The sequence below is a fragment of the Amblyraja radiata genome, chromosome 19 (genome assembly GCF_010909765.2).
Source record: "Amblyraja radiata isolate CabotCenter1 chromosome 19, sAmbRad1.1.pri, whole genome shotgun sequence".
Lineage (NCBI taxonomy): Eukaryota > Metazoa > Chordata > Chondrichthyes > Rajiformes > Rajidae > Amblyraja > Amblyraja radiata.
The window spans coordinates 35,122,690-35,136,375 of record NC_045974.1 but is presented as its reverse complement, the minus strand read 5'-3'; the positions used below and the strand labels follow the sequence as shown (position 1 = coordinate 35,136,375).

Genomic DNA, 13,686 nt, shown 5'->3' with positions numbered 1-13,686 from the left:
CGAGGCCAGTTCATTGGCTATATTTAAGAGGGAGTTAGATGTGGCCCTTGTGGCTAGGGATCAGAGGGTATGGAGAGAAGGCAGGTACAGGATACTGAGTTGGATGATCAGCCATGATCATATTGAATGGCGGTGCAGGCTCGAAGGGCCGAATGGCCTACTCCTGCACCTAATTTCTATGTTTCTAAAACATGAAGTGCTGGAGTAATTCCTTGGGTCATTGTGCAAGCGCGTCTCTCACTGCTCCCCTTTTATGATTCCTACTGCCCCAAGACTATATTCTGACCCGGACTCGCTTCCACAGCCAGACGTGTTTCCCCAAACAGAGACACGTTGAAATAATTCGACAATCCTGACCGGACAATCTCAATGTCAAAACGGCCTGATCACAGTTTCTCGGTTTGTTTCCCCGGTGCCATGTCCGCGCCCCACAGACTGCAATTCCGACAGCCCTGCCTTGGGAAGGGGCGCAGACATGAAGCGGGCAGAAGGATTGGGGACTGATCAGAGACTTGCAACAGTTGAGTTCCCACCTGGTTCCCCGCTTGCAACAGCCCCCTGGAAGTGTGCCATCAATTTCTGCCACGTCTTTTCTATGTTTTTAGGTAGAGCAGCGTCCGCCTCCACCCTTTGCCGCTGGGCGGTGAGTACCGATACAATCTCCTCTGACTGTGTGTGTGCGTGTGTGAGACGTTCGCACTTGTCCGGGTTTGGATCCCCTGCGAGTGAAGTTCTGGTGGGGAAATGGGACTGAGGGTGAACGGATGGTACCTGAGCAGACTTTGCGGCGACGCCGAGCTGGTCCGGGATGTGGTACGCTTTGGGAAGGAGAGTTGCAAGCTTGGCTGGGGCACCAGGGGTCAGCCGCGGGGCTCCGGCACCACCGGACTGAGGACCGTGTGGGTCAGCTCGCCACACCCCGCCGCCACCTCCTCCACCACCTCCTGCCTTCTGCACCGTAGCGGGACCCGGCGAAGCCTCCACTCCTCTCCCCCTTGCCCGGCCGCTGGTGCAGCCTACGAGGACGCATTTCGCAAGTCTGTCGAGGAACCACAAGAGTTTTGGAGTGAATGTGCGCAGCAGATCGACTGGTTTAAACCATGGCAAAAAACTCTGGATTATTCAAACCCGCCTTTTGTGCGTTGGTAAGTATTATTTTAAGGAATACTTAACAAATATCCGCGTGTGGGAAGGAACTGCAGATGCTGACTTACACCGAGGATAGACACTAAATGCTGGAGTAACTCAGCGGGACAGGAGAGAAGGAATCATTGACATTTCGGGTCGAGACCCTTCTTAAGACCTAAAGTTCTAAAGCCTGAATGGTCTCGACTCGAAATGTGACCCATTCCTTCTCCCCGGAGTTGCTGCCTGACCTGTTACTCCAGCATTTAGTGTCTACCCTAGAAATGTCACCGTTTCTGTAGCCGCTGCTGGCACAGTGTTGGGAGGTTTCACCTTGTGGTGATAATGGGCTGAGGTGGAGAAAGTGGACTCGCAAGTTGCTTTAAGCCATCTGCATGGTGCATCTGTAGGACATTTAAGACACTTTCACTGCTAGTGGCAATTCTGTTGATTTCCACCGTCAAGAGATTACCTAGTGTGAATCAGATCGAAAAATGTTCCAGAAAAAAGGAAGGTAAACACTAATAACTCTTAAATGTTCTATAGAAATTGAAATCAAGATTGAATACACAATTGGAAATTTAAATAAAAACAAAATTGACGCTTTTAAATGTCAGTACAAAAGAGTTGTTTTCAATGACTAAAACTGCCAAGAGTTGGAGCTGTTGCCTCGTAGCCCCAGGGACATGGAATCAACCAGAGGTGGCTGAGCTATTCACTAACATGATTTTATTCCTTATTTTCATGTATTTCCTTTAAAATAGGTTAACAGTCTAGCTTTTGAAATATACATGTTTACTTCAATATTATTGATAGGATAAGAAACAATAGGCTGGAAGAACTCAATCGATCAGGCAGCATCTCTGGAGGGAATGGACAGACAACATTTTGTTTTGGGACCCTACAACACAAAATGTTTTCCATCCAATGATGCTACCTGAAATGTTGTGTTCCTCTGACCTTTTGTTTTTTTTGCTCAAGATTTCAGAATCTGCTATTATTAGGATAATCTAGTTTAATATTTTACAGTTTTTTGTTCATGAACATTAGGATCGCAGGCAATATGTATATTTATTTCCAATTCATTATTCCCCTCGAAAATCCCGTGTGCTGCCTTTTTGAATCCCTGCAATCTGCGTGATGTAGGTACTTTCAAAATACTATCAGCTTGGAAGTTTTTGCATTTTGCCCAATGACACCATGTTGATATGTTTTAGAATTAGAATAGGAGAACTTGCATATATATCCAGTTACTGGTGTCTTGTTTTTTTTCTAATTTTATTATATAAAGCAATTGCCAGGATGTGGATGTTGCTGATAAAGCCATTATTTATATTATTTACGGTCTACTCCTTAATTGCCTTCTAAATTCAGTAACTTTTGCCAGGCCATCTCAGAAGGTAGTTCAGAATTAGCCATTGCTTATAATAATAATAATAATAATTTTATTTATAGAGCACTTTAAAAACAATCATAGTTGCAACAAAGTGCTGTACATCACTAATCATTGACAAAAAAGTCAATACACACCAATAATAACAATTAAAAGATGGAGTAAGTAAAGATATTCAAAATAAAGAAATATTAAAAACACTAAAAACAGGAGCAAAGTCTCATGCATGGTCAAAAGCCAGGGAGTATAAATGTGTTTTAACACTGGCTTTGAAGATGGACAGTGAGGGGGCCTGTCTGACGTGCAACGGCAGAGCGTTCCAGAGTGCCGGAGCAGCAACAGAGAAGGCTCTATCCCCTCTGAGCTTCCACTTAGACCTCGGTACCTCCAGGAGCAGCTGATCAGCTGACCTGAGGGACCGGGCAGGAGTGTATGGGTGGAGCAGCTCAGAGAGGTAAGGCGGGGCGAGCCCATTCAGAGATTTAAAAACAAATAACAGAATTTTAAAATGAACTCGAGAGTGCACCGGGAGCCAGTGGAGGGAGGCCAGAATTGGTGTTATGTGCTCCCTCTTTCGAGTTCCAGTTAAAAGGCGAGCAGCAGCATTCTGAACCAACTGGAGACGAGCCAGTGAAGAACGAGCAACTCCAAAATAGAGTGCGTTACAGTAATCCAGCCTAGATTATGGATGCTTGTTTCCGACACTACACTAAATCACCTGTAAACGTGCCTCCCCCCACTCTTGATCTACATTGATTCCGTATGCCAGTGCATCCAGAGAATTCAAAGCATTCTCACGCCAATATTTAAGTCTAATCAGTCGTGTTTTCGTTGGGATTGCAGAAAAGTAGGACTTGAACGATGTTATTATTGTCCCTCAAGCTGTTTTCATACAGATTGCAATGCAGGAGAGAGCTTTGTACAGAGGGGAATATTAAGAATGAGTAGGACTAGTAGAGACTTCCTTCATTTGTATCTTCTATGCAGTGAGACAGAGACCCTGAATTACCCTATTGACCATGCTTTAAATAATGCCTCCTAAAGCTTGCCTTTCTGCTGTATATTTCAGGTTTGTTGATGGTGAACTTAACGTCTGCTATAATGCGCTAGATCGTCACGTTGAAAATGGACGAGGTGACCAAAATGCCATAATTTATGACAGCCCAGTTACTAAGACTGTGCAATCCATTACTTACAGAGAAGCTTTGGAACAGGTAATGCTGACTTCTCACTGAATTAAACTTCATTGTACTTTGATGCTACACATACATGGCCTGGGGTAAAGCAGGCTTGGACCTGCCGAGCAGTACAGATTGGAATTATTTTCAAAACTTTGTTAAAACCACATACCTTTGTGTTTGTGTGCGATCGTGGGGGTAGGAAAACAGTCCTACTGTGATATTTCTGCAACAAGTCACATTACCCGCGCAAACAATTAAAAAACTTATTCATTTACTTTCATTTAAATTTTATTCTGTATCTAAAATATTTGGGCAGTTTTTTGATAATTCTGTCAGGCACATTTCCCACCATCCAAACAGTCATTACATGTACAACGCCTGTTATATTACTGCTAAAATAATGTAAAATACTACAAATAAGATAATGTATGACATTACAAGAAGCTATAAAAGATATTTGATATATGATTGTGATCAGAAATGTTCCAAAATATATTGAAATACAATATAGTGTGTTGCAGGTTTTATACTCTTCATAGTATTGCACAAATTGTAACTTTTAATTTTAACCCCCATATAAATAGTTACAACTCTGATTTCAGACCCAACTCATCCTGGCGTTAGCCTCCATCTGCACAAGTTGATCAAATCTGTCCATCGTTCCTTTGCAAAACTGCCATTTTGATTTTCATAATGGCTGTGATCCATTCAGGGCTCCTATTTTTTATTAATGCATCTTCCCTGCAATGATCCTTGTTCAAACAGTTCTTGTTCCAAACATACACAGGCACCGTTCCCTAGCTCTTTCCCCACTATGCCAACAATGGCATCAGGGCTGCCTCCTGCATCCGTGTAGAACTCGTTCATTTCATTAACTTTACCACCCAGCTCTCAATTTCCCTGGACTATGTCTGGCAACTCTCTTCTCTTTCTCCATCTCTCTGCCTCCATCACGGGGGGCTGATGAACAACAGGAATCTACTGTAAACCCACCAACTCGTACAGTTATTTTGACCACATCTCCCTCCACCCTGCCTCTTGCAAGGACACCATCTCTGACTCTCAATTTCTCCGTCTCTGCTACACCTACTCCCAAGATAAGGCTTTTCACTGTAGGATACCCAAGATATCCCCATTTGTTTAGTAAACATGGTTTCCTCCATGTTTTTGTGGATGGGTCCCTCACCTGTGTGCCCGACAGTTCTGCTCTCACTCCCCCCTCCCCCAGACGAAACAAGGATAGAGCTCACCTGGTCCTTGCTTTTCACCCCACCAGCCTCCGCATCCAATACATCATTCTCTGACATTTCTACCCTTTGCAACGTGATTATATCACGTCACATCTTCCCATCTTCACCCCTATCCGCTTTCTGCAGAGACTGCTCTCACTGCAACTTTTTGCTCTACTCACTCCTTACCACCAAAACCGCCCTCTCTCCAGGTACGTTCCCATATAACCGCAGGGGATGTAATGCGAGCCCCATCCCTCTCCCTACTTGGATAGCTTACAGCCCAATGGTATGGACAATTAATTGTCTAATTCTAGATAACATTCCTCATTTGTTCACCACTGTTCTGTGGAGCACCCTACCCTGGTGCGCACCCGTTTCTCTTACTATCTCCCCCCATATCCCCCTTCCACCATACCTCTCCCTTGGGCTTTACATTTCACTTCTATTTCACTCTTCTTTCCTTATTTGATACCCTCTGTCACCTTAGCTCCTTTTTGACTTATTTTGTCCCCTTTTGTCACCCATTTGTGTTCTATTAACCTGTAGCATTACTACACCCATCTGCAAATCAACATTTCCCACCTACATCCACTTGTCACCTGTCCTGACCCCACTTCCTTTTCAGCTCCCCCCCCCCCCCCCCCCCCCCCCCCCCCCCGCCCCAATACAATCTGTCTGGGGGCCCTATTCTTGAAATGTCACCTGTCAATCATCTGAGATATTGGCTGACCCACTGAGATGCTCCAATGGTTTCTGTTCTTTGCACGATTTTAGCATCTGGTAGTCCTTATCATATTGTGTTCTCTTGTAATATCTTAGGCCGATTAATTGTAGTACTGTATTTCACATTATATTAATAAATTATCTAACAAGGGTTCTGAGTCGTGCTGTTGGAGGGCACTTGGCTAACTTTACCCCAGCAGTGTTAGTAGTCCTGCCTACGACCCATTAACATTGATAATAGGTGTAAGGGGATGCTACCTGACCTGTTTAGTTACGCCAGCACTTTGTGCCTATCTTCGGTGTAAACCAACATCTGCGGATCCTTTCTACACCTAAGGAAAATCTACTCTCGTATCCAAAATAATCTGTCCTGGACGGAGGCCTCAGCTTCACCTCTCAATGTCCCAATCTCGGACATCTATGTCCAAAATTACACCAAGCTCTTTTTCTGCCGTCTTTGCCTCTCTATTTATTTCTTAGGGCAGAAATCGTCACCTCAGGCTGTAAACCCCTTATCCCATCTTTGGAATACCCATTGCACTTGGACTCCTCCCTCTAATCTTGTGCGCTCTCAAGATCTATTCTTCAGAACCTGCTGGTATTAATTATTCCATTCCACTCGTATCACTAACTGACCCGCTCTGAATTTGCAGCACTCTTTCAAACTAGTCTTTCAAACTAGTTTGCGATCAAACTTGCTGACGTGGACTTTGCTGTTGTTGTTTGGCCAAATGACCTCGACCTCCGGGGCTGTATGCTAGTTCTCGCACCTCCCCCGCTCCACTGACCCCACCACTGAACTTCAGGGCATTATATCCCAGGCTGTCACTGACTTTATTTCCTCCTGAGATCTTCCTTTCACAGCCTCATGCATGTCCCAACCATACCCAACCCTCTCCTATCTTCTCTCCAAAGTCCACAAGCAGGCATGTCCTGGTAGTTCATAAGCTCATACAGAATTAGGCCATTCGGCCTGTCGAGTCTACTCCGCCATTCAATCATGGCTGATCTATCTTTCCCTAGCAACCCCATTCTCCTGCCTTCTTCCCATAACCTTTGACACTCTTACTAATCGAACCTGTCAATTTCCTCATCAAACCTAGCCACAAAGCCATCAATTCCATCGTTCAAATCATTGATAGATAACATAAAGAGCAGCGGACTCAACACAGACCACTGAGGAACCCCACTAGTCACTGGCAGCCAACCAGAATAAGCTCCACCTTTATTCCCACTCTTTGCCTACCATTCAGTAGCAATGTTACAACATTTTGAGATTTTAAAAATCAAGTCTGCAATTTATCCCATCAGATAAAGCATAAAAATAAGTTTAATTTGACACCTAATTCACTTTCATATTCTCAAGTATTTAAAAAGTTATGGTCATTTTCATACTCGGAAATTAGCATCTTGTTCCCTATTGATTTTCTATGGACATAACAAAAAAGCTGTGATCGTGGACAGTCAAAAGCCCATAACTTTCTTAAAAACTAAGAGAACTGAATGAAATTTTCAGTTATCATAGATTGAAGCATTCTGAAACAAATATAAAATAATCTTAGGTACACAAAATTGCTGGGGAAACTCAGCGGGTGCAGCAGCATCTATGGAGCGAAGGAAATAGGCGACGTTTCGGGCCAAAACCCTTCTTCAGACTGATGGGGGGTGGGAGAAAGAAGGAAAAGGGGAGGAGGGGGAGGAGCCCGAGGGCAGGCGGATGGGAGGGTGGGAGGAGACAGCTAGAGGGTTAAGGAAGGGGAGGAGACAGCAAGGGCTAGCAAAATTGGGAGAATTCAATGTTAATGCCATACGGACGCAAGGTCCCCAGACGGAATATGAGGTGCTGTTCCTCCAATTTCCGCTGTTGCTCACTCTGGCAATGGAGGAGACCCAGGACAGAGAGGTCGGATTGGGAATGGGAGGGGGAGTTGAAGTGCTGAGCCACCGGGAGTTCAGGTAGGTTATTGCGGTGTTGCATTTCTTGCGGTTGCAACGGAAAGTGCCCGGGGAGGGGGTGGTGCGGGAGGGAAGGGAAGAATTGACGAGGGAGTTGCGGTGGGAGCGGTCTTTGCGGAAGGCAGACATGGGGGGAGATGGGAAGATGTGGCGAGTGGTGGGGTCACGTTGGAGGTGGCGGAAATGGCGGAGGATTATGTGTTGTATTTGGCGGCTAGTGGGGTGAAAGGTGAGGACCAGAGGGACTCTGCCCTTGTTGCGAGTGCGGGGATGGGGAGAGAGAGCAGTGTTACGGGGTATGGATGAGACCCTGGTGTGAGCCTCATCTATGGTGGCGGAGTGGAATCCCCGTTCCCTGAAGAACGAGGACATTTCCGATGCCCTGGTGTGGAATGTCTCATCCTGGGAACAGATGCGGCGTAGGCGGAGGAATTGGGAGTAGGGGATGGAGTCTTTACAGGGGGCAGGGTGGGAAGACGTGTAGTCCAGATAGCCATGTGAGTCAGTGGGTTTGTAATGTATGTCGGTCAGGAGTCTGTCCCCTGCGATGGAGATGGTGAGGTCAAGGAATGGTAGGGAAGTGTCGGAAATCGTCCAGGTGTATTGGAGTGCCGGATGGAAGTTGGTAGTGAAGTGGATGAAGTCAGTCAGTTGTGTGTAGGTGCAGGAGGTGGCCCCAAAGCAGTCGTCAATGTAACGGAGGTAGAGGTCGGGGATGGGGCCCTGGTACGTCTCGAACAAGGATTGTTCAACGTACCCGACAAAGAGGCAGGCGTAGCTGAGGCCCATGCGTGTGCCCATAGCTACGCCTTGTGTTTGGAGGAAATGGGAGGAGTCAAATGTAAAGTTGTTGAGGGTGAGGAAAAATAATCTTACTTGGATGACCTGAAATTAAAGCATATAATTAGTTAGTTACCTAATTGTACCTAATTCCAAACTTCAATTACTAGATCTAAACATCTATCCATTTCTTAATAAATGATTAACATTTTTAAATAGCCTAAGTGTCCAAATAATATTCACAAATAATTCACAATAAAACATGATTTTTAAATCTCATTTACATTAATTTATAGGCCAAATGGAAGGAATTTAGTGTTTAATTGCTGTAAATTAAAGTCCATTTAAATCAGCTTTCTAGTGGGATCCTGTGAACGCGCTGGTTTAGAACGTTCACATTGCGGTAGATTTGTACCCTCAAATGCCCAGAAACATACTGCGGTATATAATGGGCCCAAAATTAGCTACTCGCAACATTAAACTTTGTATAAAGGGATCTTAAGAAGCCCCTTTTAACGTAAAAATAAACAGCCTACCTTCCGTATTCCCCTGTATGAGATCTGGCCCGTTGTTGGCGGTCGGGGGTTTAGAGGTTAATTTTTAACCTACTATAACAATTAAATAAAGCCCTTAAAACTAATAGTAGCTCAAGCGAGGGAATCTTCCAGCGATTTTTCGTTAATAATTAACTAGGCTGAAAAACCTCGATTTGAACAGCCTAGGGAAAATCGCGTTTTAAACCCGCCCCCCTCTAAACGGCGCCAAAATCACGCACACGGGCTGGGACAGATTTTCAGCGACGCTTCAGGTACGTTTTGCAACATACCTACATTCAGTCAACTTTCTATCCATGCTAGTATCTTCTCTCTAATACCATGGGCTCTCATCTTGATTAGCAAGTAGACCTATTGTTTCAGCCTTAGTTGTCCTATGGAACTTATTTCTTTCTTGACACTATTCTTTACTTCTCGCATCATCATGCCCCTTCCCATCGATGTCTGTAGCCTCTCTAACATTCTTTGACCCAGTACCAGGTCCTACCTGGTTAATTTTCTCCATCAACATCCAATTTCCCTCATCCTATGCTGTACCTCAGGATGACTATAATGATACAAGCACAAGTAATGAAGAAATATTGGACTTGCAAGAATAGCCCTCTCTTATAAAAAGGGGAATGTTGCCCTGTATCACTGTTTTTCTCAGTTTCTCCTTTGTTTCTTGCGTATCTACTGAGGGAAGAGGACAACAATAAGGTTTAATAATGGGAATATTAGATTAATTACTCTCTCGTTATCTTTTTGTGCTCTTTCTGGCTTTCCCCGTGTGTCTCCTCAATGTTCCTTCCCTATTTGGAGTGAATTTAATACATTTGTGTGATAGGACTTGTGATTCTCCTTGTGTAGTTGATGGAAAGGGGGCTGAGAGCATTTCCTTTGTTTGGTATTTCAAAATTTATTTTGATTTTGATGAATTATGAACCACTTTGGATATTCTTCTGTGCCACGTGTCTGATGGAAATTGTTTGTCCCTGCAGGTGGAGGTATTCAGTAATTTATTTCTATAAATGTCTCCAATGCTTCAGATAGTGTCGTATGTATGGGTACGTCCTTTTATTCTGAGGGGAATGGTACGACGTACCATGTTCACCCATGCGTGTGAATGGAGCAGTACGGTGGAGCAGTGGTAGAGTTGCTGCCTTACAGCGCCGGTGACCCGGGTTCAATCCTGACTACGGGTGCTGTCTGTACGGAGTTTGTACATTCTTCCTGTGACCGCGTGGGCTTTCATCCGAGGTTTTCGGTTTCCTCCCACAGAGGCATACAGGTTTGTAGGTTAATTGGGTTGGTATAAGTGTAAATGTCCCTAGTGTGTGCAGGATAGTGTTAATGTGCGAGGATCACTGGCCGGCGCGGACTCAGTGGGCTGAAGGACCTTTTTCCACGCTGTATCTCTAAACTAAACTAAACTAAACGTGTATGGGTCCCCTGGTGGAGGAGTGTATTGTGGAGGAAGATTGATTAAAATATTGCGGTTCAGGGCACTGAGTACAGCAGAGGATCTGTTGTTTTACATCTCACTTATCTGTGCCAGCTGTAGCTACTTTCCCCTCCTGCTTCAATAACCATATAACCATATAACAATTACAGCACGGAAACAGGCCATCTCGACGCTTCTAGTCCGTGCCGAACACATAATCTCTCCTAGTCCTGTATACCTGCGCTCAGACCATAACCCTCCATTCCTTTCCCATCCATATAACTATCCAATTTATTTTTAAATGATAAAAACGAACCTGCCTCCACCACCTTCACTGGAAGCTCATTCCACACAGCTACCACTCTCTGAGTAAAGAAGTTCCCTCTCATGTTACCCCTAAACTTCAGTCCCTTAATTCTCAAGTCATGTCCCCTTGTTTGAAACTTCCCTACTCTCAGTGGGAAAAGCTTTTCCACGTCAACTCTGTCTATCCCTCTCATCATTTTAAAAACCTCTATCAAGTCCCCCCTTAACCTTCTGCGCTCCACCTGTCACCTGTCAACAATGTCACCTGACAAGTGATGTACGCTGACATTTACAGCAGCAAGAGCAAGCTCCATTTTGACCCCTTCACTTGACCCCTGCCCTGCTACTAAATTGCCTACTTGTCCACATCTGGTCCGTTTTAAGGGCTGTCGACGTCCACATTTGGCAAACCCCAATAAAAGCCTTAAAATTGCCCTGAAACAATCAAAATCTTCTCCCACTAGTTTAATCCAGCTTGATATATGACATACTGCTCCAGCAGGGGACCAATTCCCAGTTCATCAGCCTTGGCCCAGGGCTTTTCTTGTCCCGTGCAGCAGATTGTGTTGCTTGGACAGCCTGTGAGATCTGAAAGACGCAAGTCCAGCACCAGCCTGCCTTACCTTTCCAGGAATTAATCTAGTAATGTTTATTGCACAAAGTAAATATATGCTTCCTGAGATAAGAAGGCCAAGGTCAGAGAAAGTGTTGTAGATGTCAAAACCCTGCAGTCAGACTATTTCCATGGGAGTGGTAATCCAAGGAACTTGTTTTACCTGCATTCAAATTTATTTTAGTAATTCTTGTTTAAAATCTATCCGAATGCCAACAATTAAAAAAATTGTTCTTTTAAAACAATCTATTTTTTAAATTCTCATTAGAATGAATAACCTAATGATTGTGAATGTAATCTGTCTGCCACATTGCATTTAACACAAGTCAAGATGAGTTTACATATATGTGAGGTGCAGGTACAGGTGCACAACCTTTTATCCGAAATTCCGGAAACCAAAAAGCTCCGAAAACCGGACATTTTTTCCAGGATGTCGTCTGCACACCAAAGCTCGCGTTTGGCGCCAAACTTGACCCGAAACGACCCACGGTCAACCCAGGTCTGTACTACTGTAGCGGCTGCCTCCTCCCCGCAGACCGGGGAGACACTTAAACATCTGTAAATCATTGCTTAAATGTTAGTCAGTTAGTTTGGAATGTGAAGGGGGGGGGGGGGGGAAACTTTAATTCTTAGTCCCCTACCTGGTCGGAGAGGCGGGGAGCGGGCAATGCCTTACCGGGTCGCCGTGCAGTAAGCTCCGGAGCGCTGTGGCCGCCGACTCCCAACATCGCGGAGCTGGGGCTGTGGGTGTCCGGCCGCGGGCGGCGCCGGTTGTAGCTCCGACCCCGGGAACTCTACCCCTGGCTGCGCAGCGCTCCAAATCCAGCGCGGTCCGCGGCCGGACGCCCGCAGCCCCAGCTCCGCGACGTTGGGAGTCGGCAGCCACAGCGCTCCGGAGCTTACCGCACGGCGACCAGGTAAGGCATTGCCCGCTCCCAGCTGGTATCACAGCGCTGTGACCGGCGACTCCCAACATCGCGGAGCTGGGGCTGCGGGCGTCCGGCCGCGGGCCGCGCTGGATTTGGAGTGCCGCGCAGCCAGGGGCAGAGTTGCCGGGGTCGGAGCTCCAACCGGCGCCGCCCGCGGCCGGACGCCCGCAGCCCCCAGGTCCGCGATGTTGGGAGTCGGCGGCCACAGCGCTCCGGAGCTTACTGCACGGTGACCCGGTAAGGCATTGCCCGCTCCCCGCCTCTCCGACCAGGTAGGGGACTAAGAATTAAAGTTTCCCCCTTCACCCCCCCCCACCACATAAAATCTCTCCAAACTAACTGACTAACATTTAAGCAATGATTTACAATGATTCCCCGGTCTCCGGGGAGGAGGCAGCCACTCCAGACTTTTCAAGCCGCCCGCGCTACCTACCTAATCTACGCTAAAAATCTTCCATTCCGAAATCCGAAAAATTCCGAAATCCGAGAAGTGTCTGGTCCCAAGGCTTTCGGATAAAAGGCACACACTCAGGCAACACACAAAATCATAAATCGCACAGCAATTGAACAATATTCAGCAAAACAGTAAAAGAAACAAAGAATGTACACCAAAACAAGCCATCAGTAAAAAACGCAATTTGAGAATTAAGAACAAGTCTATGATAGTGCAAGAGGTAGTCTGGAGCATTCCGTTGTTGAGCTGGGATTAGGGTTGTGCAGATTGGTGTAAAATCGAGATAGTTGTACAAAAGTAGCTGTTCCTGAAGCTGGTGGCGTGCAACCTTGGGCTTTTGTACTTCCAACCTGATGCGTGCAGTGAGAAGGAAGCATGACCCAGCCAGTGTGGATCCTTGATGATAGATGCTGCTGTCTTGAGACAGTGCTTCATGCAGATGGAGGAGGCCTGTAGCATCCACTCGCTGGGGCTTCTTGCGTCCCTTTGTGTTGAAATTGCCATACCAGGACATGTGGCAACTAGTCAGCATACATTAGAACAGAACAGTACAGCAGGCCCACAACAGTACAGTGGCCCACAATGTCTGTGCCAAACATGTCAAGACCAACACTTATCTGCCTGCGCATGATCCATATCCATCCATATGTTATGCCTTTCTAAAATTATCCTAAATGGCATTGTCATATCTGCTTCAACCACCACCACCCGCAGCACATTCCATGCATGCTCCACCATCTTTATAAAAAACAACTTGCCATGCAAATCTTCTTTAAACTTTGGCCCTCTTACCATAAAGCGATTAAATCTACCGTTTGATTTTTCCATCCGGGGAGGGGGGGGGGGAGGGGGAGGGGGGCGGTGTCACATGGGAGGGCTAGTCTCCGAACGCGGCCTCGGCACTCACCCCTTAGACAGGCGCTCTCCCGGAGCTAATCACCCCTATCACCCGCCCCCCCCCAACGTAACGCATTCGCCCAACGCAATATTCCACCACTCACCCATAGCCCCCAACTG

At 46.0% G+C, this 13,686-nt stretch overlaps 1 protein-coding gene across 1 annotated transcript in view; it reads left to right on the top strand.

The window, feature by feature from the left end:
• Positions 1-376: 376 nt before the first annotated feature.
• acss3 (acyl-CoA synthetase short chain family member 3) overlaps positions 377-13,686 on the top strand; it is a 63,190-nt gene continuing 49,880 nt past the window's right edge. Inside the window, exons 1-2 of the mRNA XM_033038215.1 lie at positions 377-1,145; positions 3,588-3,732. Coding sequence (XP_032894106.1) covers positions 745-1,145; positions 3,588-3,732 — 546 coding nt within the window. The 5' untranslated portion in view covers positions 377-744. The remainder of the gene's footprint in view (positions 1,146-3,587; positions 3,733-13,686) is intronic.